The sequence below is a fragment of the Pimephales promelas genome, chromosome 8 (assembly GCF_988280905.1).
Source record: "Pimephales promelas chromosome 8, fPimPro1.hap1.1, whole genome shotgun sequence".
Taxonomy (NCBI): Eukaryota; Metazoa; Chordata; class Actinopteri; order Cypriniformes; family Leuciscidae; genus Pimephales; species Pimephales promelas.
In genome coordinates, this window is record NC_142776.1 from 21215066 (window position 1) to 21241877 (window position 26812).

General features: G+C 39.2%; 1 protein-coding gene across 2 annotated transcripts; it reads left to right on the top strand.

Annotated features, from left to right (window-relative positions):
• The first annotated feature begins 683 nt into the window (after nt 1-683).
• slco2a1 (solute carrier organic anion transporter family, member 2A1) lies at nt 684-26614 on the top strand. 2 transcript variants are annotated; one of them, XM_039691609.2, is made up of 14 exons: nt 684-809; nt 7795-7932; nt 8553-8715; nt 10267-10482; nt 10569-10667; nt 10779-10915; nt 11514-11589; nt 14871-15035; nt 15230-15437; nt 23523-23673; nt 24642-24802; nt 24905-24969; nt 25354-25474; nt 25684-26614. In XM_039691609.2, the coding sequence occupies exons 1-14, from the start codon at nt 750-752 to the stop codon at nt 25802-25804; spliced, it is 1881 nt and encodes a 626-aa protein (XP_039547543.2). In that variant the 5' UTR covers nt 684-749; the 3' UTR covers nt 25805-26614. The 2 variants fall into 2 exon arrangements, with proteins under 2 accessions (XP_039547543.2, XP_039547544.2); XM_039691610.2 differs by having other exon boundaries at nt 23526-23673.
• The last annotated feature ends 198 nt before the right edge of the window (nt 26615-26812 follow it).

Sequence of the window (26812 nt, forward strand, 5' to 3'; positions counted from 1 at the left end):
CTAAACCATTGGGGAAATAAATAATAGGCTTAACTCACAGGTAATGTAGTTGCTTAGCTCTCTGTGGTGTTGTATTATCCCCTTTATTTGTGTCAGATTTGCCGGATTTAATATGTACACTAAGTAAACAAACATTTGCCTGTAGTTTCAATAAATGTAATCAACAAACTTCTATTATGACAATGAATGCACGACTACTTAAGACAGTTTCACAGACCATGAACTAATGGGAAACCTGGTTTAGGCTATTTAAATGCCGTCATTATGATTTTTTTTTAAATGATTAAAATATTGTATTATATAATTTGATATAGATAACATTATTTTCTATAGATGTGTAATAAAACATAATGTCAAAAATCATTACAAATGCACGTTGAGAGTAAAAAAAGCCATGGCCACAAATAGAAAAGCAAAAGTAATCCTGTTCTCCTCTGTTATCATTAAATGGAATGTAATTAAATGATTTACTCTGTTTATGATACGTGTTTGCACAGATTCTTCACCTAGAGTGCAGAACGCCCGTGTAATATGAAGAATGAACTCCGTGCTGTCAAATGGTGAGAGATAAAGATCACCAAAACAATCGCGCGTGGAGTAGTGGGCGGGGTCGAAGAGCGTTGGGCGGGGCTCGTGACATCACTGATAATGGTCATATAATCCCCCATTGGAGATCACCGAAGTGGAAACGTGTTTTGCTCATCCTTGCTGAAACAAGCTCAACAACCAACTTTACCTTGGCTTTCAACATGGACATATACGCCAAAGACATAAAGAAACCCAAGCCAGCGTTGTTTTCTAACATAAAGGTAAATTATTATTATTATTGTTTGGTTGTTGTTGATAGCCTGTTATTGATACTAAGCCAATATTCATCCAATATTAATATTAAGATTTTATAATATAAAATTAATATTTTTGTTCACTGTCTTTAGCAGACATCTTTTTCTAGATTGTTGAATTAAAGACACTTTAAATGCACTTGCCGTTGTTGTTGATGTTGGTGATGCGACTTGCAGTGGTTGCACATTATATTATTATTTGTGCTGTCATCATTTTTAATTGTCTTTAGACTTTAGACCCGAACTTTAACACACGTGAGTTCTTATGGCTGTATGTTTTATTAGTTCCCAGGGCTTTGATTAAAAAGAAATAAGATATATCCTTAATTGAAATAATAATTTCTAATACTATAAATGTAGGCTATCAATGAAACTAGCAGGACATTGTGTGTGTGTCTGGTATATCTTATTTATCTCACACCTGCAAAGCCAGGTTCTTTGATGTTTAATTTCCTGAATGTTTAATTGGAGGTGTTTGACAGCATAAACAGGTTTTGCTGTTTCTGAATGTCAGTGCAGATGCAGATAGACTTTTGTCAGAACTTTAAAGCAGCTGTGAATAAGGACCTCGGCCCAAGGGGAATTATATATCTATCAACATGGCTTTCCAGAAGCGATGCTTAGTTGAAGTTCAGCATGAACTGTATTCATTCAAGTATTACTCTCAAGCGAATGTCTGTGGAATGTTAGGCTATTGGGCTAAAATATAGTTCTGTCATCTTGCACATTATGTCTATCATTCATACGGCATTTAATTATGGTGTTTTTGTGTGTGTGTGTGGAAATTGTTTGGAGAAAGATCCCCTGACCACAGACTATTTTGTGTTACATAGTGGTGCCAAAAATATTTCTACTTTGCAAGAGATTTATAGATTTATTTGGGATTGATATAGCTGTTCATTTCTCTCAGCAGATCTTGACCATTGTTGCTGTTTACTCAGCAAAACATTCTGTTTATATTGATGGCTCAACAACTCATTCGATTCAACTGAGCTCAATCTAAATGAAATTTCCGTTTCATTAGAAAGGGGTGGTGTAGACCTGTAATAACTCAAGGAGTAGGAAAAAAAACTAAGCATGTTAACACTTGAATCTTCTCAGATGGATTCAAAAACACCTTGACCAGAGATCTTATGAATATTTACTAACTATTTGCTTAAGATATGTAACAAGGCAAAAACAACAGTTGTTCATATTAGCTCTGTTGACATTTTAGAGTTGATTGGTTTGGAATACATGAATGCACACATGTGAACAAAAATGTGAATCGGATTGCAAAATGTAGGGTTCATATAGAAATAACTTTCAGAATATGAAATCAGGCTGGATTCAATAGGAAATGAGTGATCGACTCCTATCTTTGTGATTAGGCATTATAGAAAATTCCGTCTGAGTTTGTCTGGGGTTGGAAAATCCTTTAGACTCATCACTCCACCTAAAGTAACTGCTGGCGAATCACCTGTGACAAACCAGCCCAGAGGTTGTTTGTCAAATTAAAAGACGAGAGGAAAAAAAATTTCTCACACCAACTTCAGATCTGTTACAAAAAAATGTGATAAATTGTTGGCATGTTACAAGCCAACACTGAGCAGAAACAATTCCAAAGAAAATGGTTGTTTGTAATTACAGTAGCTAAGACAGCTTGATATGACACAGATGCAAGTGTCTGCTTTGTTTGCTTTACTTCATTATGGAATTCCTTTTCGACCCCTTATTAGGGCACTGTCTGTAGTGGTGGTTATTTATTTCTAATGAATGAGAGTACACGTTGTACGAGAAGCTTCACACACTCTCCAAAATAGACTATTGACGATCCACAGCCTTGAGTTGTGTGGTTCTTTTGAAAGTTACTGTCCATTTTGCTTCACATATGCTTACTTAGACTTTATGTGTGTTTGCAATAAGGGCGTGAGAGTGTTGTAAATGGATTAAGTATTTGTGTCTATGTGACCAATGGAATCATGTTAAACTGACAGGATTTTACATATGTGTTTTGTTCATCGGCATGAGTCAGGCGGTGATGACGTATGTTGAAAGAAGGTGTAGAACATGCTGTTCAGTGTACTTGGTCTGTTTACAATCCCTAAACCTCTTTTCAGATTGAAACTCATTTGCATTGATGGATAACACTGATATAGCACGTAGTACTTTTCACTTTTTTTGCTTTTTTTCATAATTCTGTTCAAATCAGAAAAAAGACATTGACATCTCAGCAATTTAGCCACCTTATTTTAGTTAAATGTATGCTGGAATTTCAAAACAACATTGTGAACTTGAACTTGTCAATATAATTTATTTGGGACAGAGGTCATTTTAAGATTTTAATTTATTTTCAAGAAAGACAGTTACATGAATCTTGTATTTTTCCACTTATTCAATCCAATTATTTACTCTTTGCTTTTTAATAATGTCATGCAATGGTTAATTTACTCTTTACTGGGACAAAAATTTGTTAAATCTGTATCGCTTAATAACAGCTTCTATAAAATGTTTCAGTTGATTTCATTGGAACGACGTTGCTGACAGTTTTTTCGAGTCCCATTTGCAAAATTTGCAAAAGCCATTCCATGTGAAAATTTGTGAATTCACACACAGCTAGCAAGTTCATTATTTTCGTAAACCTGAACTTGAGAGACATGATTATTTTGCAGTCATTATTAAGTTATGTTTGTCATCACAAAATGAAATGTATTCTTATTCTATGAATAGAATACAAAGTTGGATTGTACTTCAACCCAAAGTGAAACAGCTCCTGGATGTCCTGTTATTTTTGTAGTTGTGGTGTACAGGATGGGCAAAAATGATTGGGACATTGGGCTTGTACTTTTTTGACTGTTTAAGCTTTATATCCTGAGGAAATCCGAAAATGTCTGCTTAATGGCTCCTGTTACACGTGATGGTGCAGCAATACATGTAAGACATCCAACATCAAAGCCAGTTCTTCCCCTGATTCTCTTTACTCAGCAGGAGTCTTCTTCTAGCACAATAGCTCCTGAGGAAGGAGAAAACTCCAGTTCTGGACAGTTCTCGAGGGAAACTGCCTTTCAGCACACTCATTGAATCTTTCATCATAATGGTTTTATATCTGTGGAGTTTGAATCACTCACTGTATCCTGAGAACATTAGGCCTGATCTGCCATTTCAGTGAAATTTAAACATCATTAAAGGCTCTGCTGATTCAAAACTATTGACACTCTATTAAAGTTCCCTAAAGACACGTAAGTTCATTTTGCCGGTCAGCTTTGTCTGTCTATTTAGGCAATAGTCAAACAATTTCTACTACCTTGAATGGGGAAATGTATTTGAATTCACTGGATACACGGTTCCATGAATATTAAAGGTTCTTGATGAAAACCATCAATTCCCAAGAAACCTCTGGAATCAAAAGAATTATTGTGATTAATTTAACATATTGACACACAGTCTCAGTTTCCATTAATTTTTTTTTATTTTTTTAAAAAAAAGCAGCTTTCTCATAATTTCAGCTGAGCATTTTAAAGAAATTGTCATATTTTATGTGAGGGGCCTTCCAATGTCGTGTTGGACAAATCAAATAGGTTGAGAACCACTGTTTACAGGCTTATGCAATGAAGAGTAAATGAAAAGGTTGAAGAGTAAGTGAAAAACCAATTCCTCAATGGAAAAAGTCATTTGACACATTTTTTTTTCCTAATTTCCTAGAATGCATAAAGGAGCCTGCCACGGGCCTAAATGCATGAGGTAACAGCAGGACAAATGCCTGACATTAATTTTCCCATACACATGGCAGGATTGTTTTATTTTTGTTCTTCTAAAATTCTAAAAAACGATTCACACATTGCTTCAATCCAAAACAAATATTTCAGCATGCTTTGTGCTTACCCAAGGCTACTTTGTAATAGTCGTTCACAACGCGGCGAGTGCTCAAACACGTGCCAGCTCAGCAAATTTACGACTGCTTGGGGAAAATTATATACTGATGAACCTGCAAGTTGTAATTTGAGTTGGAACTTATGGTCAGGTTATGCTGTACATGTGCCATTGCCTGCACTTTTGTTAAGGCCTAATAGCCATCAATATAGTAACATGCCCTGATCATAGTACACCTATACTGTACCACAGGGACACATATTGAGTAATGGCCTTTTGAGAAAGATTGCTCATAGAGTCTTTAAAAATCAATAAAAAAAGAGAGATCTGCTTGAGCTTCCTTGTAACATTATATCTGAAAGGATACAGACGTGGTTGCTGCATGTCGAATAATTCAAGCTGAACCGTATGTGGAACTGGCACTGGGGCGGAAATAGGCACAGAGCTGCCATTCACATGTCTAACAAAGGCATTTAGTTTTGGGCTGCTTGAGTGGACACAGCCTATCAAAAATATTTCCGTAATTAAAAGCCCATTCCCTGGAGAACAAGAAAGAAATCATTGCAACATTGTCAAAAGCAGCTATTATGTGTGCTAACAAACCGTAAAGCTGAAGATTTAATGGGAGCATTAGCTGTTCTAGAAACCATCGAAAAGCATTTTAAAGCTGGCGACGAGGATGAGCAAAGGAGAGGGATTTATGTCTTGTGTTTGTTTAGGATATCCAGTCCAGATCTCTACATGCCCTATCAGATTGCTTCATGCCTTTGAGAACTCTGCGAACTTTCCGCTGCTTTTGCTCGTGACGTCTTAGGCACAAAAAAAGCTATATGGGAGCAGCTGCTTCTTTCTCAAACACACAAACAGGGAAACGTTCCAGTTTATGAGCTTTAATCTCCACTGCATTTCTGGCTTATCGTCATCTCTTAAAGTATGTTACTTCATGTATGATAAACTAAGGGCCAATTCATATTCCTATTCCAGAGTCTAATCAGTCTGTTGCTGTCTGTCGATGTGGTGTGAATTGGTCTTCATCTGAATTGACTTACTGTAACTTAAACACGTCCAAATAACTTGATTCATTCAAGTTCATCCCACCTGAAGTATTTGAGAAGAGATAGACTAACATGTTTCAATCACATTGGGTCTCATTCATAAAACACGAGCAGAGCGAATTTGTGTGTAAATCGTGTGTAAAGTGGTTCTGGCGTAAATTTTCGGATTCATTAAAATGTTCGTATTTTCCAAATGTTAGTTGGTACGCAAGAAATCTACTCCTGCTCCCAGCCACGTGTAAATGATGTCTTCACATCCGTTTTGCTCATTATTAAGGCTGCATTTTAATTCACTTTAATCAGGTACATATTTAAACAGCATTTTGAGAAAAAAAAATGTAATATAGTAATTATGTACGTTTTTTTCTTTTTACTTTTATTATGTGAGCCAGTAATAGCAGATGGCGGTCCTTCTCCAGTTTGAAAACGATTTTTCCGTAGTGAATTATTTATTTATTTATTTATTTTTTGCTGTCAAGCTATGTTGAACCATTTTCTTTTCACTTCTGGGACTGTTCGATTAACAGATGAAACTCCATTAACTGCATCTGTAATATGCTGCCAAGCTTCATTTTTTAGGACCTCTTGAAAATAAAATGTGGCGTTTTGAATGAACTTCTTATAATAAAACTTCAATTTCTGCATCCGAGAAATCTTACTTTTTCATTCGCATTCATGTTATTATATGCCTATAGATGTCAGTTGGATATAATGGGCGGGATTTATGGTAATTGAGAATGAACGCGCACGCGCATCCCATTTACGACTGGTTGGAATTCATTAACACACACACACACACACACATTTCACTATCACATCTGACGTTTACGAAGTATTTGTGAATCAGGAGAAGAGTTTTCGGAAAGGTCTCTTTACGCGCAAATCACTCTCATATTTACTCGTATATTTACGAATGTTTCATGAATGAGACCCATTGTTTTTATCGAGTATAGTTAAAGTGAGATATTTAGACTGCATAAAGCTGCTAATAATAATAATAATAACAAGCTTAACATAGTTTTTCCTTTTTTTGGGGTGATGTATTATGGTTACATTCATAGCCATAGTAGTTGCTTTTTTATTTTACAACAGTTTAATTGTTTTTAGAAGGTCCTCAACGCTAACACATGCATACATCTCACCACAATGGTAACCCCCCAAAACATACCTGGTAGTTATGTCACGGTTAAACTGAAATTATTTTTCTTCTATGTCTGTGACATACGAGTTATTGTTGGGAAAAGAAACAAAATGATGGAGGGGATTTGGTACTTCATTTAGTCTTTCATTTTATGATTGGATTTTGAAATGTGGGTGTTGTACTCAAAAAGAAATGCAAGCTTGCAGTTAATTAATGGGGTTTAAGCAGACATGATTAGTGAAGTTGGCCATTTTCACTGGAAGTTATGACATGACAGACTAAGGAAACTTGCAAAATAGCTGGGATGAATTTTCATTTCATGCCTACTATAAAAATTTTTCCAGGCTTTGGAAATGTACAGAAAAGAGAGGTACACACCACTGATCCAGTTTTCCATTTTATGAACCACCTTTGTTTTATCACTTATTTGCACAAAGAGTGACTTTTGGGGCAATGGTAAATCTTGAACAGGATTTTAAGAGCTCCACGTTTGGTTTAAACTATGTTACCTTTTCCATGGATGGGTTAAAGGCAAAGGACAAATTCCGAGTATGGTTTACCTGGCCTTCACATTACAAACCAAACAAAGTGAACTCAGAACTCATGTTCTGAGGAAAGCCAATGAACATCAAAGTCCTAGATCTCACTGTCTGAATAGATTTTGAAGGGAACTCTAAATTTAGGGAGTTGTTGTTTAGCTCCAGACGTGCTGTTTCAAATAACCCCCCAGTGACACTGTAACAACACACTGATGAATGCACTTGCTCAGATCATAGAACATCAGGTTCCTTTTGTCATTGGAGAATGTTTAGTACTCTTGATAGTTATAATTGGTAGTGGTACACTCACTGTTATCATAACCTGCATGTCTGACCATTCTTCACTTTCTTGCTCTCTCTTCCTGTAGTTCTTCGTGTTATGTCATGGCCTGCTCCAGCTCACTCAGCTCTTGTATAGCTCTTACTTCAAGAGCACCATCACAACAATTGAAAGGCGCTATGGCCTTGACAGCCTCTCTTCAGGAACCGTCTCGTCCCTCCATGAGGTAATAAAACAAATAGTTTATTGCTTTACTTGCTTTAGGTAAAACATTGAAAGTCTAAAAAATGATAAAGTATTTAGATATTAACTTTTTGAAAACTGAATTTTATGGGTCAAGTCTTTTCATCTCATAATTTTTCCTGCCCTTCACAATTAGCTGTAGATTGTCCGTTAGTGTTACTATATTGTTGTATTGTGGTTTTAAGGTGACGTAATGTGTAAGAATACACAATATAAAAATTATTGCAGATACTAAGCCACTTAAATACCCATACTGAAATAAGCCTACAGTAATTATGGCTTAATTTAGGGAAACTCTCTGTGAAACCAGGACTAAGAGTGTTCACTTAAAACGCTTTACACTGCAGAAAAGTAAGGAACATATTTTAATGGGATATGATAATAACCCTGGAACCAACATGGTATTTCTGATGTGGCTTGAAGTTTAGAGAAGACTTAGCTAGTCAAGCTATTAATAAGGCTTTATACTGTAGGATATTTACAAATTATCAAAAACATCCTGCTGTTGTCTGTATGCTTCGTGTATTAGGTGTATAAGTGCAATAAGAAAAAATACATTATGCTTTATGTGACTTGTTTTTCTGCTTTTTTTTTTTTACTTAGGTTGGGAACACAGTGCTGATAGTGTTTGTCAGTTACATGGGTAGTCGGGTTCATCGACCTCTATTCATTGGACTCGGTGGCCTGCTAATGTCGATAAGTGCCATGATCTTAGCTCTACCTCACTTCCTGTCCCAGCCCTACGTCTATGACTCTGTCCTGCATGGTAAGTGTCATTCAGTCACTTAACATCCATTTTTATATCAATGAAACCAATTAATGTGAATTTTACAAAGTGTAAACGTTATTTGGAAATATACACATCTGTTGGAATGAGCTCTGCACTCTCTTGCTCCCCATTTTCTGTCTTAGTTTGTTTTTATGCATGATCATATTGTTTCATGCCCCGAGTAGAGAATCTTAGACTCTAAGATCATCAAAATGATAATATCACTGTATTCATTTAAAAAGGCTCAGGACACTTTGAAGAAAACCAGACACAACAAAGTGAGGCTCTAAAATAATAAAGCTGAATGATAAACATCAGCTTAGACATAACAGGGTATGTAGGTCTACAGGAAGTTGCTGTCGAGAGACTTCTTAGACAGGGTTTAGCATTTGGTTGGGGAAGAAACATGAAGAAATAAACGGATTGAGGTTGAAAAGGGAGAGGATAGAGAGAAAAAAGGAAAGAGATGAGGACAAAGGAGTGGAGAGATACCATAGAGATAAGACTGCCTGATTGATCAGACTGGAAAGAAAAAACCTGGAATTTACTCCAAGAGATAATGATTATCTCCCTACAATTTCCTTAAACCTTTTATTTTTGCTTTATTCTATTCTGGCTGCCTGCAGATACTGTCATTTGGAGTTATACATTACAATATTATGCAAAGGTTAAAGGAAACTTGCATAGTCTTTAAAGCAATGTTTTTCTTACTCATCCACATGTTATTTCAAACCTGAATGCCTTTCATTCTTCTGTGAAAAACAAATGTACTGTAGTGTACAAGATGCTGTTTTTTTTTTCTGAAAAAAAAATTCTGTAAAACAGGTTGCATCACTTCCAGTTCATGTCTTTTGTAAGTGCTTTCTTTAAATATAGAGTTGTTTTACTCGAGATACCTTCAATGGAGCGAGCAAAGATTAGGATAGCTGATCTCCTTTGCATATGCAGATTATGTAAAAAAAAAAAAAATTCTTCTTCTCACTAACATTTAGATATTTAAATCGAATTAAAAGGCAACAATAAAAACAACTAGCTGAGATGATTGCCTTAAAAGTCCATTAATTCCGCCATCAGTTTGTACTGCCATTAACACTTTCTCCGACAAGCGAATGCAGACCCATTTTCCTGTTTGTTCACGTAACATTCGGCATAGAACTAATTTTGTGGACAAGAGCTGCTTGGACAACCCTCAAGTTTTAAGTGTAAAATGTGGACCATAGATATTTTGGTAACACTTCCCTTTTACAGTACAGTACTTACAGTGTACTTACCTAGAAAGTACTGGCTAATTTAAGGTAAGTACATGGAATAGGGGTAGGTTTAGGGGTAGGTTCAGGGTTAGTACTAGTATTACCCAGTAATTGTAGTTACTAAAATAAGTACATGGTATTTACATGGGTAACTGGACTGTAAAAGGAAGCGTTACCGATATTTTGTCCTCATCATTCTAGTAAACCTTTACTAAACATTTTACTAAACACTAATATCTGGATGTGACTGATAGTTTTTGGGATGAATGTGTTGTATTTCTGTGTTTTAATCCAACAGCGAGCAGACATGAGATGTGTGATGTGCGTGTGAATGCAACTGGTGCCGAGTCTTGTGGTCTGGAGGATTCACGGAAGCTTGTGGAAACTAGTAAATTTTGGGTGGTAATGGCTACGGCCCAGCTGCTTTTCGGAATCGGTTCTGTCCCCATCCAACCTTTTGGCATATCTTATATAGATGACTTTGCAGGGGCTGGGAATTCACCTCTCTATATTGGTATGTTTCGTTATTTTACCAGACTTTTGAATGTTCATTGAAAGAACTGTTAAGATTGTTGACATTCCTGTTGTTGTGTGTTGCAGCTATTCTCTTTGCTTTGTCAGTGTTTGGGCCTTCCTTTGGATTCCTCCTTGGCTCTGTGGTCTTGCGTATTTATGTGGATGTGGACAGATCCAGCACAGGTTTGTTTACCCTTTAAATTACAGCAACAACTTATTCCTTTTCTTTATGTTAATGCAAATTGTAGACCACTGCAGAGTTATATGTAATCTACAGTAGATTCTTTCCTCTAGGGGAGGCATTTGAGTTGACCCCTACTGACCCTCGCTGGGTTGGTGCATGGTGGATGGGTCTGCTCATCTCTGCTGGAGGTCTTGCTCTCACGTCAATCCCTTACTTCTTCTTCCCCAGATCCCTTCAAGCAGAGAAGGTCAGTCATGGTTTTGTTTTAATGACAACCTAATACTTCTATGGGACTGATTATTGAAACATTGCAAACTTGTTGCTGCTTTTAAATAAGGAAGGGTTGCTATAATGTTCTTTTCTCTTTATTTAATCAAATTGATGACAAAAAAGCACTGCACTGATGTTTCAGTGCAATACCATTCAGTACATCATATAATTAAAATATATATTTAACCTAATTCAAACAAAAAATACACTATCATTTAAAAAGTTGGGGTCAGTAAGATTATATTATATTTATATATATTTTGAAATAACATTTTTATATTTTTGACACATTTTAAAATGTAATTTATTCCTGTGATATGCTGATTTGGTGCTTATAATGGAACATTCTTACTGTCACGTTTGATCAATTTAATGCATCATTGCTGAATAAAATATTATTTAATAAACGGTACTGTATAATATATACCAATAAAAGTTCTAACAAAAAAGAAGAGGTTTATTTGAATTTAACTGAATTTTTAGCATCATTACTCCAGTATTCAGTGTAACATGATAATTCAGATTCTTTGAATATGAATCATTTTAAATGCTGATTAGAAAGTCTTCTTTTCCAGTCTTTTGAATTGGAGGGTGACATCACGAAAGAAGACCCCAAGAAGCCAGAGAGCTCCATGCTGGATTTCTTAAAAAGTGGGTCCACAGGTTCATTATGAATTTAGAGCAAGAATGGTAAAACCATTTTATTAGTATAGTCATGGCCATAAACTAGCCTGGCTAACGCCAGACCACATATCATTGAGAATGAAACGTGGTCTGGAAACCACATGTAAATTTTATCGTATTTTAGGCGTGGTTTACGAATGCCCAGAGCTGTATTATTGGGTGCTACGAATGTCTATCAAATGCACCTGTACGTCTATCAAATGCGCCTGTGCTCCCTCCCCGTTCTGTGATTGGTTCCCTATTTCATGGGAAAATTTGGTTCATGATATCCAGACTGCCTAGCAGCGTGAATAAATTTGCGCTGCGGCAAGGCAGAATGGGGAAACACAGGCTAGCCATAAACTAGTTTACGTACAGACATAGTTCCCTGTCAGTCAGTCAGTCACTATCGGCGTGCGTCATAACTGACCAATAGGAATCTCGCTAGAGAGGCTAATCTACTTCGAGTGAAACTAAACATGCAATCATTTGCGTCAGCTGTTTAGACACGCAGCTCGGGTATATAATGAGCAGGAAGTGCAATTGCATTTCAGCTTTTTGCTTCAGAGCCGAGCACTTCGAGTGTTTCAAGACGAGCGAGCTCTCAACAGGATCTCTCCAGACTGGTGCGCGCGATGCGTGATCTCTCTCTTTCTGTCTTTTTTGTTTTCTGTTGAGCAAAAACAAAAAAGCTGTTTTTTTCAGCTGGTAAGGTGCGCCTAGAGAGTGCCAAAAGGCTGTTTTCACGGCTGGTAACATCGCCCGCAAGAGAGAGACGGTGTCTGTAAGCCTGGTTAGCACTTCCCTGTCTTGCTGGCTCATTTGGACCATCAGGCTAGGCTATGCGATTCAGTTCACCCAGCGCCCCCCCCAAGTTTCGGGCCATCCACTTCATTACACTGAGAGCAGCCGATGCCCATGTCTTGGAAGTGATAGAGCTAGTCCCTCCAGACGATATGAGGTCAGGGTAATACAGTCTCGACTTCATTGTACCCAAGAAAGGCCATTCAAAATGCTCACACAGAAACGCATTTTCGAATGCATCCATCACCGAGATTGGTTTGCACCGATCGACCTGAAGGACGCCTACTTTCACGTCTCGGTTCTTCCTCGACACAGGCCGTTTCTGTGCTTTGCGTTTGAGGGTTGAGAATATCAGTGCAAGGTCTTGCCCTTAGGGCTGTCCCTGTCTCCCTGTGTCTTCACGAAAGTCACAGAGGAGTCCCTTGTTCCCATGAGAGAACATGGCGTTCGCATCCTCAACTATCTCGATGATGGGATCAAACTAGCACACTCTCGAGATCAGTTGTGGGAACACAGGGACCTGGTGCTTAGGCACCTCAGCCAGTTGAGTCTTCAGGTCAACTGGGAAAAGAGCAAACTCTCCCCGTGCAGAGGATCTCTTTTCTCAGTATAGAGTAGGATTCGGTTGCACAGAAAGCATGCCTCATAGAAGAACGTGCTCGGTCAGTGCTGAACTCCGTGAATAAGTTCAAAGGCAGGACAGCGGTCCCACTAAAATATTTTCAGAGTCTCCTGGGGCATATGGCAGCAGCTGCAGTGGTAACACTGCTCGGGCTGCTCCATATCAGACCACTTCAGCATTGGCTTCACCGCCGAGTCCCGAGATGACAATCACTCACCGGGTGACAATCACACCGGCGTGCCGTCAGACCTTCAGCCCGTAGTCAGACCCTTTGTTCCTGCGGGCAGGAGTGCTGCAGTGTTCACAGATGCCTCTGGCACCAGGTAGGGTGCCATGTACCACGGGCATGCAGTGTCAGGAGAGAGTTTGGGTAGGCTCAGGTAGACCTGTTTACCTCCTCGGAGACCTCCCAGTGCCAGCTGTTTTACTCCCTGACCGTGGGAACACTCGGCACGGACGTACTGGCACACAGCTGGCTCCGTGGCCTATGCAGGTTCTTGGTGACTTACCCCAGAGGTACTTAACATCATCAATTCTGCGCGGGGGCGCTTTCTATGAGACATGCGTACGCCTTGAAGTGGAAACAGTTCGTTGAGAGGACCCCCGAAGATGTTCGATAGGTTCCGTTCTTTCCTTCTTGCAGCAAGAGTTGGAGCAAAGGCTGTCTCCCTCCACCCTCAAAGTACATGCTTCTGCTACTTCAGAATATCACAACCACATAGATGGACCACAGAATATCACAACCACAAGAGCCACATAGAAAGCTCTTGGGACTTTCTCTGGTGCTTCAAACACTCCAGGAAACTCCCTTTGAGCCTTTGCAATCAGCAGACTTAAAGCTTCTCTCCATGAAGACTATGCTGCTGGTTGCACTGGCCTCTGTCAAGAGCATAGACTGTAAAAAAGAGGGATGACGCCACTTTGCTCTCTCCCATTGGTGAGAACTGAAGCCGCCAGTGTCCCGATACGGTGCTGACATCTTGGAACTTGAGTCTGAGCAGTAGCGATCTCGGGACCAGACCTGCTCAGTAGTGAGCAGGAAGTAAATCCGCAAAATCAACGCTCGGCCCTCACTCTCGAAGAATACACTCTCCCTGCACTTTTTTAATTGGCCTATTTCTGCTCCGTTCCTCCGTTCTGCTCCAGTTTTGATGTCTGTTGATTGCAGTACGACAAGAGGCTTGTTAAAATAAAGTAAATACAATCTCCTCAGTCCTCCGAAGATACCAAAAAAAAGCTTCAGTGACTACTTCGCTCAGAGAACTTGTCAATCACAGCTGTCAATCATGGCACTGCTTGGCTGAACAGCTAATGCAAATTATTGCACGCCAATGTGCATTGGCTCGTTTAGTTTCACTCGAAGTAGATTGTCTATCTAGCAAGATTCCTATTACGTCACGACGTACGTCTCTGTTCCCTCCTTCAGGAAATGAGGGTTACCATACGTAACCACTGACGGAGACATTGACATGGGTAAATGAAAATAAAATCAATTGAAAAAAAATCTTATAAACAACTCGAAACAAATATGTCTGCAGTCCTGTGCTTTTGGCAAGGCATACGTGTGTCTCTTGTCTCTTGAGTCATACAGCATGCTCAGGTTGTTACTGTAACAGGATCTGACAAGTTCTTATGAATATACCTGCCTCAAGGGCATTATTTGTAAGAAGCTGGTTTATGCATGATCATGTCTTCATACATGTGTACTCAGTTCAAAACTGATTTCTTGCCGTACACTCATATAAACAGTGGACACTTTTTGGAAACTTTTCATGTATTAATGAATCAAAGTTATATGTTAATATCTGTTTCTTTCTCTTGTGGTCTATCTGTGTTTTTGCAGTGTTCCCTAAGATCTTCGTCAGGCTGTTGCTAAGTCCTCTCTTCATGCTGCTGGTTCTGACGCAGTGCTGTTTCTCCTCTGTGATTGCTGGACTTGCCACCTTCCTCAACAAGTTTCTGGAGCGCCAGTACAGTGCTACTGCAGCCTACAGCAGCCTTCTTATTGGTCAGTTGATATATTATAATAGAATACATCATATATGAGTACAGTTTTTGCAGAAACATGGACATAGTCTCACTGACATTGCTGTGTACAGTATATTTAGCTAAAATATGGCGTAGTCCCTGTGATTTTATACTGATAAATATCCCTTATGAATGTCTGTAAATATCTGTGAATGAATCTTTGTTTTCTCTCAGGTGCTTTAAACCTGCCGGCCGTTGCCGTGGGCATGGTGCTCGGTGGTCTGATTATGAAACGCTGGGTGTTGTCATTCAGAGCCATTCCGCGTTTCTCTGTTGTAATGCTCACCATCTCCGTCTTCTGCTGTGTGCCTCTCTTCTTCATGGGCTGTCCCACACAAGATGTTGCTGGTGTTTACCCCAAAACATCTAATGCCACCAATGGGTGAGTTTCACAGGATGCTCTTTTGAGTTGGTTTTGAGGAAATATTTTTTTGTACAGTCTAGATAGAACTAATAAATCAATTCAAAATAAATACATCTATAAAAGTTTATTTAATTTCAGTCAGGTTTGGCCTGCTTAGGTGAGGAACTGCAAAACAAACTGTTCTCATTTCTTTGGTTGCTTCCATGTTGTTTGGAATTTTCTCTGTTTTGTTAAATATATGTCAGAAGACTCATTGCACAGACAAACTTTCATCTGAGTTTAACTGCCTTGCTCAAAGGCACAATCATGATAAGCACATTTTTGCCAATTTTGTCAGAAGTTCCCTCGCCTCTCATTTATGCATTTGGCTGATTCACTTTTACAAAGCATCTTAATTGCATTCAAAGTATACATTTTAACGGATCATGGATCCCCTTAAGAATCAAACCCAATGAACCCATGCGTGTTAGCACCATGATTTACTGTTTAAGCTACATGAACGCTTTATGTTATAGGGATCCTGTTTCTGTTTTTCCTTTAAATCTAACAATTCTTCAAATCAAAAGAGTTACCAAAAAAAAAAATCAATCCTACTACAATAAGGGGGTCCGAAAACCGGTCAGTATCTGGTGTGACTGCCATTTGCCTCACGCAGTGCTACACATCTCTTTCGCATAGAGTTTATCGGGTTGTTGATTGTGGCCTGTGGAATGTTGGTCCACTCCTCTTGGAACACGCTGTCGTATACATGTCGTAAACATGGTCAATGGGTGACATGTCTGGTAAGTATGCAGGCCATGCAAGGACTGTGATGTTTTTAGCTTCCAGGAATTGTGTACAGACCCTTGCAACATGGGGCCGAGCATTATCATGCTGCAACATGAGGTGATGGTCGTGGATGAATGACACAACAATGGGCCTCAGGATCTCGTCACGGTATCTCTGTGCATTCAAAATGCCATCAATAAAATGCACCTGTGTTCGTTGTCCATAACATACGCCTGCCCATACCCTAACCCCACCGCCACCACGGGCCACTCGATCCACAACGTTGACATCAGCAAACCACTCACCCACACAACGCCATACACGCTGTTTGCAATCTGCACTGAACACCTTTCCAAAGTGCCAGACGTTTCGAATGTTAGCATTTTCCCTCTCAAGTCAGTTACGACGACGAACTGCAGTCAGGTTTAGACCCCGATGAAGACAACAAGCATGCAGATGAACTTCACTGAGACGGTTTCTGACAGTTTTTGCAGAAATACTTTGGTTATGCAAACTGATTGTTGCAGCAGCTGTCCGGGTGGCGGGTCTCGGACGATCTTGGAGGTGAAGATGCTGGATGTGGAGGTCCTGGGCTGGTGTCGTCACACGTGGTCTGCGGTTTTGAGGCCGTTTGTATGTACTGCCAAATTCTCTGAAATGCCTTTGGAGATGACTTATGGTACAGAAATGAACATTCAATTCACAGGCAACAGCTCTGGTGGACATTCCTGCAGTCAGCATGCCAACTGCATGCTCCCTCAAAACTTGCAACATCTGTGGCATTGTGCTGTGTGATAAAACACATTTTAGAGTGGCCTTTTTTTGTGGATGGATTATCTCGGCAAAGGAGAAGTGCTCTCTAACACAGATATAGACAGATTTGTTAACAATATTTGAGAGAAATAGGCCTTTTGTGTACATGGAAAAAGTCTTAGATTTGTAATTAGGGATGTAATTGCGTTACTTAATGTGCCGTGGCAGATCACTGTATAGGCGCCTCAGTTCAGGCAGTGTGGAGCGTGAGTGAACATGATAATCTCTTCCTCTTTAATACTAGTTACATATGAATAAATATTTGAACATTTGGGTTCATATGTGGAGTTGGCAGAAGTGGGATTTGAGAGAATAATTCCCTGTATCTAGCGCTTTCCACTGACTCTAAGAACCCCGTTCTGGATCTTGAAGAGGAACTCATTCTTTCTGAGTCTGATTTTGAGGGGTTGGATGCAGATATGCAGACGGGTGCCTCGGCAGAGCTGCTTCCTCAGTTTGCCACTTTTGAGGAACTGCTTGATGTTGTCACTTGTGCTGTTGCCAGATGAGAGGCAAGTGATTGTGGGTTCAAAATTACATTCTCTCATCTGCAAGAGTGCAGCATCTCAGCCGCTATCTCCCTGAGGTGACCAGATTGTGGAGGAAGCCATACTCTGCTCGTCTGCATATGCAAGCATCATTAACATACAGTACTCTAATGTGGTCGTTATCCACAAGCACGAGGCGATGCCAAAGGTGGAGGAGATGCTTTTGGGCTATCAGTCTCCTCGTTTCCGTTGTGTCATGGCAATGACATTACATCAGTTAGGGGAGAAAGGGGCCATAGAACATGTACCCCTCAAAAGAGCAAGAGGCAGGCTTCTGCAATTGGTACTTAATTGTACTTAAAGGCACACTATGTATTTTTTCAACCTTTGTAATATATTACCAAAATCCTTGAGATGGTACATCGACCCACAATAGGTTGACACATCTGCCATAGCCTGACAGTGTCAGTATTGCTTTTACTTGCACTGTGTAACTTTGGGTTTCGGGTAGGAACCCGAGCACAAAAAGAACTACAAAATTTGAGCGCTTTTCTGGCATACGTCACTTCCCCCACCTCCCCCAACTTTCTCAGATTCTGACCTGGTGACTCAACTTGCGTTTGATTGTCGTCTGTATGTTTTCTTCATGGCCGAACCAACAGCTACAAGGAAGAAGGCAAAGGTTTTGTCAGAGGACACTAAAAAAAGAAAAAGGGAGGGAGACAAATTAAAAGCCAGGACGAGGATCAACGTTGGTCCCGGGTTCGCTCGCTGGCATGAGCTAAAGGAGGAGGAGGGGTGCCCGACCGACACTGCAAGCACACACAATCTAAAGACACAGGAGGCTGACCGGTTGACTGTTTGTTGACTTTTGCGACAGTGCTGCTGAGCTTGTGGCCTCTAGGGACGCTAGATGTAAAAGTGGCCAAAAGTTCTGCAGTGTACCTTAAAAAAGGATGGGTATAGAGTGCCGAAGTGATGACGTCACTTTGTAGGACAACTCGGAAGCTAGCGGCGCATGGGTTTCCTCGGTCGAAAAGCAATGAATTTTCCCCATAGACTTTTGGAAAATCGCAAAAACTAAGATCTGTGTTTAAAAAAGAGTTGTGACCCTTACACGTTTTGTCTATCAAGATAATCTTTACAAGTTAATCCAAAATTTATACATTTTGAAGCCTATATAAAGATTTTAAAAAACACAATCAGACACAATAAAGTTTAAAAAACCACAAGCAGGTTATAACTGTGTGTTCTATGTCATAGATCAAAACGTGCAAATATTTAGAGGCTTTGTTCACCACAGACCTTATTTCAGGCGATTTAGGCAAAAACCCATTCAAAAATCCCATAGGCTTTAGAGCGAGGGAACCGGGAGTGCTAAAATGCTAACTCACTTCGCGTTTTGGCCTACAGAGTGACGTCATAACTTCGGCACTCTATTCTATCCCCAGAATCATCCCCCCAAGGTTGTAAGGGTCACATTCGGTGGGCTACAAGCTCTACAGCTGTAGAAGAAGCCAACCAGCCAGCGGTTTGTGGGAGAGGACTTTTATCTCTCTTAGCACATAAATTGACTCAAGATGAGGGCAGTGTTTCTAGCCCTGAAACCCTTTCTTCTGCAGCTTAAGGGATACCATGTGTTAGTTTGGACAGATAACACTTCAGTAGTTTCCTAGATCAATCACCAGGATTGGCTGCTTTCCTACCCCCTTACATTGTGAGGCATGCAAACATGGGGGCAGTCATCCCGTTGAGGCAGGGGCTGAGGCCCAGGGAATTTGCGACTACATCAACAAAGAGTGGAGTCCATATGGAAGTGGAACGACAAGTGAGGGGGATGATATTTCATCCCCGGCCAGAGATATGGAAACTTAGTGCCTGGCCCTAAGCAGCTACGACTTTATTGCCACAAGGGAGCCGCCAGCTTATATAACCCAAAATCGGGTGGAGGCAGCTGTAACCTTCGAAACTTCAGCATATTAAAAAGGGAGCTGCCTAATAAAGCCATTTAAAAGGAGATGGCCTCCCCTATCCCTATATTATCATAGGGGATCTACCTATTTCTTAACAGAAACCACATAGAGATGGGAGGCAGCTCACCTTACCTTGGAGTTTGATGCTGCTGCCTTAATGGTGCTCAAAAGAGCGGAGGCCTCAGGAGAACATCTCTCCATAGCAAGAAGATGCAAAAATACGCTCAATCTTAAAGACAGCTTATCACAGCGGCTCACAGAGAGCTGACACACTTGACAGAGCTCAGGTGAGCGGAGGGCTCAGCAGAATTACTCTATAGACGAATCCGACGAGCGTTCTGTGTAGGCTGCCATCTTGTGGCGACGCCATTACTGAGCTGTTACACAGGCATATAGACATATGCACCGGTATGTAAACAAACCTCGGTGATAACGCGAACTCACCCTCGATGACAGCTACAGCCAGGCAGAATGACTTGTTGGTTTGATCTGTGACTGCAGTGGCCTCCAGTCACAGATGAAGGTACAAACGATCTTACAGATTAACGTTATTTATGAAAATAGCTTGGCAAGCTAGCTAGGCTAACGTTTGCTAACGAGGAAATTATAAAAAGATCTGTCCATTTGGCAACAATAAATAAATAAATGAATGAAATCAAATAAACAAATTCATGTTTTTCATTTGTGTCCATTATTTATCTCATTTTCACATTGCAACAGGCAAGGGTAAGGTAACGTTACAGCTAGAAAGTATACATAATATCGACCAATTAGTGTTTTTAAACCATGGAAAGAGGTCAATATAACAGCAGGAAAACAATTATGTCACATAACGTTACATTTAGCTCAGGAAAGCCATTTAATGACCATAGCATGTTAATTGAATAGAAAAAATAGCAAGAGAGGAGATTTTGCTGATCACTATATCACATATTTATTATATTTTTTTTACTTATGTCATTAAATAATTGTTATTATACGCGAATGTCCACGTCTTGTACTCGCCCAGGAAATCTGTAAACCGTACGGCACCAGACAGGGGCACTCGACCCGGGGTATTCACAATGTTTTCTCTTCAAAATTGAAATTTTACTGCCACCATTGAAACAATTTATAACGGAAACTGTTTACCCACTCGACATTATACAAGGGATAACGTTGCAACGTTAGTGACAGTCGTAAATCGCGGGCTGTTTATTCCAGTGGACGCAAGTTGCAACTAAAACAATAGGAGGCAATGGCGCAACGCTACCCAGCAACAGCTCAGTAATGGCGCCCCGCTTACTTCCGGTAGTTTCGTCGGATTCGTCTATAGCGAGAGGAGGGCAAGCATTCTCAACCTCAAAGACAGTTTACCAAGGCAGTCTCACAGAGGGTTGATGCACTTGATGTGACTGTATAGCTGGAGCTCAGGTGAGCAGAGGACTTAGCAGAATGATTCTCTATAGTGATAGGAGGCCAAACAACGCTCAACCATAAGGAAAGCTTATCACGCTGACCCACAGAGAGCCGACACTTTTGATATCACTGTCCAGACGGAACTCGAGAGAGTGGAGGAATCAGTAGAACAACTCTATTGCGGGACGAGGCTAAACAAAGGCCAACTTGAAGAAAGCTTATCACACTTATATTGCTGTCTAAATGGAGCTCAGAAGAGTGGAGGCCTCAGCAGAATGACTCTCTAAAAAAAGAGGACAAAGTACACTCCACCTTAAGGACAGCTTATCACAGCAGCTCAAAGAGAGCCTACACTGTTATCATTGTTCTGCTGGAGGTCAGAAGAGCAGAGGCCTCTGGAAAACAACTCTCTATAGTGAGAGGAGGCCAAACAACAATAAACCTTAAAGACAGTTTACCACAGTGGCCCTTCGAGGGATGACACATTTAATCTCACTGTCTAGATGGAGCTCAGAAGACCAGAGGCCTCTGCAAAACGAGTCTCCATAGTGTGAAAAGGCCAAACTACTCTCAGCTTTAAAGGGATAGTTCACTTTGAAATGAATTTTTGATATGTTTTAGCTTACCTCAAGGGCATCCAAGATGTGGATGTCCAAGGTGTCTTTGTTTCCACAGTATTTTCAATTTTGACATTTTTCAGTCAAACCGTTGTTGTCTATCAGTCATACACTGGAGGCTAAGGGGGTCCACCAAAAAGCATGCACAGAGAAGTCAAAATTAAACATGATTTAATGACTCGTAAATGTAAGTACACATTGATGGCCTAAGACAAGAAACGAGCGTTTTTTGTGAGAAAACGAACAGTATTATAAACAGGGCCAGTTTAAGGCAGCTGGTTCTCACAGACACTGAAAACACTGTTAAGCAAAGTCTCTTGTCTTCTGCCAGTGTTTGGATTCAGACCATTGTGTTCTAGTGAAAGTTTGTATATTTCAGTCCAGACCAACTTCCAGTGAACATGCTATTTAATCAGTTGAACTAGCACAGAGGTGAAGTGTTCAAGTTCAAACTGTGTGCTACTGTACATATCTGAACACTTTCACTATGTCAACTGGGAGGAAATCAGGAAAGTATTTGACTGTTTTCCACGGACTTTATGAACATATTACTATTATTGTGTCATTGTGAAAATAATTGAACGTTTAAACACACACCCTGTGACTGTGTTCTGGATGTTAAAGGAATGGTTCACCCAAAAATTATGTCATTGTTTACTTAGCCACATGCTGTTCTAAGGCTTTATTCATTCTTCCATGGAACACAAAATGTGACATACAATTACAATGAATGAGAAATGGAGATTTTAACCTTAAAAAAGGACAAAAGGCAGCATAAAGGTAGGCTATCATGAAAATACAGTAACAGTAGTCCACACACCTGTGTGCTATTTTCCAATCTTCTGAAGCCATACAATAGCATTGTGTGATGAACATTTTTTTTTTTTTTTTTTTTTGCCAGTCCAGTGAGATGTTACCTAATATGACTGGATAAATGAGTCAGTGAGTTGAATTTGAGAACCGGATCAGGCCGATTCATGAACATATCATTCAGACCAGTTTTATGAACTCTATCAACAAATTCATTGAAAAGAATCGACTAACAATGAAAAACATCTTATCAATCGTACATCTTTACATCCCACAAATTCTCATGAACATGCTAAGGAAAGCTATGAGGATGTCACTATTTTCAGTTAAAGGAGTAGTTCACTTTTCAAAAAACTTTTGTTGATAATTTACTCACCCCCGTGTCATCCAAGATAACCATGTCTTTCTTTCTTCAGTCGAAAAGAAATTAAGGTTTTTGATGAAAACATTCCAGGATTTTTCTCCATATAATGGACTTTAATGGGAACCAAATGGTTCAAGGTCCAAAACATAGTTTCAGTGCAAACTGCACACTGTTCAAAGGGCTTTAAACGATTCCAGACAACGAATAAGGGTCTTATCTAGCGAAACTATCATTTAAAAAAAAATGACAAATTTTAAGCTTTATAAGCTCAAATGGTCGCCTTGCTCTGTTTTGTGATGCGCGTTCGTGACTCTCCTGTTCGAACTCGTTGATCAAAATGAACAAATCTTTTTTCGAGTCAATTCGTTCGTTTCGTTCATTGAATGAACCAAATGACACGGAAAACGATTCGTTCATTTTGATGAACGAGTTCGAACAGGAGTCAAACAACAGAGCAGAGCAAGGCGACCATTTGAGCTTATAAAACTTAAACTTTGTTATTTATTTAATAAATGAGCGATTGTTTCGTGTGATAAGACCCTTATTCATCATCTGGGATCGTTTAAAGCCCTTTGAACAGTGTGCAGTTTGCACGGAAACTGTCTTTTGGACCTTGAACCGTTTGGTTCCCATTGAAGTCCATTATACGGAGAAAAATGCCTGAATGTTTTCATCAAAAACCTTAATTTCTTTTCGACTGAAGAAAGAAAGACATGGACATCTTGGATGACATGTGGGTGAGTAAATTATCAACAAAAGTTTTTTCAAAAGTGAACTACTCCTTTAATGATTTTTGTGTGAACTATTTCTTTATTCCTAAAATGTTTCGGTGTTCTGCAAGTAAAGGCTAAGCTGTGTTATTTTATGCCCAGCAGGCTTCTTCTGCCCTGTAGTGCCAACTGCTCATGTCCCAGCAGCACCTTTAACCCAGTGTGTGGTGAAAACAACATTGAGTACATCTCACCCTGCCATGCTGGGTGCAAAAACTACACCATGGATCCCGATAAACCACACAGAATCAAGGTAAATAAATAAACCTGACAAAACAGAACCTATTTCATGTCATGAAATTGTCATCTCAAGCCAGAGTTCAAGCAGAGTCACTGCATGTATAGATCTACCCATTTATTTTAGACCTTTATTTGGCTCATTACTGAAGCTGGATAGCAGCTCATTGTGAGCCTCTGGTGTACTAGCGACACCAAGCAAATGACCAGTCATGGTCTGTTAGTGATCAATGGGTTGAATCCAATCAATCGCTAATTAGTAATACTTCCTTGGAGGAAGTTCTTTGGTGACTTAGAACAACAAAAGGGTGTTAAAGCTTCTGTATAATTGCCCACCAAGAGACTACAGAAGCAGCTGATGATGAATTACTCTGTATAACACGGCACATATCATACCAAGAGGCAATTATTGTAAGAAATAGACTTGGTTCTGGACTCCTATGCTGGTTCAATTCAGTCAAAACAGGAAATGGAGGACACTGTGTCATTAGAAGTCAATGGAGCACAAGAAAACATTATAAAATAAGTGTTAGTATTAGCAGCACTTTTAGTTGTACTTTTTAAAGTAAAAGTATCCGTATAGCAATAATGATGTTTGTAATGAAGATATGCACTCATGCTGGGTTTACTATTACAAAGTGGACCATAGAAATTGAAAATGATTAATTGTTGTATTATTGGGTTGTTATTTTATTATGTGACAGACCATGTTTATCCGTATGAACCTTTATTTTTCGAAGTCTGGGTCAGATTTAATTTTACCTTGTGTAGTTTTGTTTTTCAATGAAATGGACATGTCACACCTAATGTGACAGGTGAATTTGTGTACAGATAAGCCTATGTTTTCATAGATATACATGAAATACTAAAAAAAAAACAGTTCCTATTACTGCACACTTACCAGTTAGCTTAACATTTACAGCTCTCATGTTCATATTGACAAACCCTATCATAAAATGTCCACTCACATCTCTTTCCACACAGATTTTTAGGAACTGCCGGTGTATTCCTGGTATGGGCATCGCAAAGCCTGGCCCTTGTGCCAACTCCTGCCCTCACTATCTCCTGCCTGCAATGCTCATCATATCTCTAGCCGGACTTATTGCCAGCCTAACACACAACCCTATCTACATGATGGTGCTGAGGTGAGAAACACAACATTGCATTCAGTGTGAGAACTTCAAATGTAAGAAATAGTTATTTTATTTTATCTCATCTCTTTTCACTCATTCTGTCTTCAATTATAGGTCAGTTCCTTCAGAAGAGAAGTCGTTTGCCATAGGGGTTCAGTTTCTGCTTTTGAGGGTTCTTAGTAAGTAAATGACCAAAATACCCTTTTTTTACTTTTATTTATTTATTCTTTTAAAGTGTTAAACGTTGTCTTTTCATGAGATTTTTTCCTGTAAGATCCCTAATAAACAAAATAATTGTTAAGAGAAAGTGGTCAGGGTAAATAACCATTTAAATAAAAAAACAAAAAAACTCTGTCTAAATTGTGCAAGTGCAATTGGAAATACTGTAAGTACTATACGCCCCCTTGTGGCGATACAACAGCATAGTTACTGTATATTTGTATATTCTGTATCTTATAACAACAACATCATTACAAACTATCTATGCTTATTTAGTATGTTAGTTCATATCAATATATATTTGTTTAAACGTGTAGCATAATGATTTCTTTCTCTTTGCTTAGCGTGGCTGCCAGCTCCGGCTTTGTTCGGGATGACCATAGACTCCACGTGTATCTGGTGGAAAACGGCTTGTGGGAAAAAGCAAGGATGTGGCTACTATGACAACAACCTTCTTAGAAACAGGTAGGGATATGTTCTCTTTTGACCTAAATACATTATAAAGGTACATTTGTGTCAAAAATCCTAAAGGTGGGTTTTGAATTTAGTGAGTTCAAACACACATACTGTATACTTCACATATATTTAGCAACAAAAGCTGAAATTAAAGTGTGCTGATAAGTGTTATTAGACTAAATTCTAGCACTGATGATGATCGTGATGACTCGTTACAGGTATCTAGGGCTTCAGGTGGGCTATAAGGCGTTAGGCATTGCACTCATGGCATTTATTGGCTGGAAAATGCACCGGACCAGAGAGTACAGCTTAGAGAAAAAGCCAGAGGGACCCCTGTGATGCCTCAACCCTGCTTCACCTATCAGATCTCACTTTTGAGAACCTTCTCAGTGAGTTCCCCTGGACATTTCTTGTCAGAAACCCCTCCTTTCAACAACTGGCTGGAAATTTGATGAATTCAGTTTGGATATGCCTCAAGCTGTTACACGGAGTAACTGCTTGAGTATTTATTTCCCCCCTGCATGCAAGCATGGTCCTAACTGGAAATATTCATGGACTTTCAACCTATGCAGTTAGTTTGATATTAATAAATAACTATGTAAAGTAACTAAAAAAAATTCATCATAATCTTAGCCGCAGTTTTCATCAGCAGGTATTTGAAGCTGGATATATGAGGAGAACACAACACATAAGAGAAATGTCTATATATGCTCCTTGCAATTGAATCATGATTCATTCAAAGATTCAAATCTTCTCTTCTATGTGAAGACTATGTGAAGGATGTGGAATGCTCTGTCTCAACTATCGCCAGATGCACACAGATACACAAGTGTGTCAAATATCAAACTGTGTTGCATTTGAGGTGTGTGGATTCAAATAACGATAGTTGCCTGAGTCGATTTAAAATGTTACTTTCAAATGTGAAGACGTTTTAAAACTAGGCATCAAATGTTTGTAAAATATATTTTTTATATCTGATATTGCTGTTTTATTATACCCTTTGTGCATATTGTTTTTCCACATGGTTCTTAACACAAATGAAAAAATGCTTTTCTTATCGCTGCTTGGAGTATAATATTTTTATTATGCGACATGTAACGTTTATTTACCAATGTATAAGTTATTTCAAATATAAAATTTGTTCACAAATTGTTGTAGTTGTTTGTTTGTTTTTTCGGCTGATGTTTATGAAAGAGCATTTGTGCCACAAAAGAAACAAAATCATGGTTAAGTGATTATAATTATGTTTATGGCATAAAAAGTTTAAATTATGATATAAATGATAAACAAAATCTTCATTTTTATTTAAAAAAAAAATCTAATAATTATGTATCTCGGTTCCAGTTT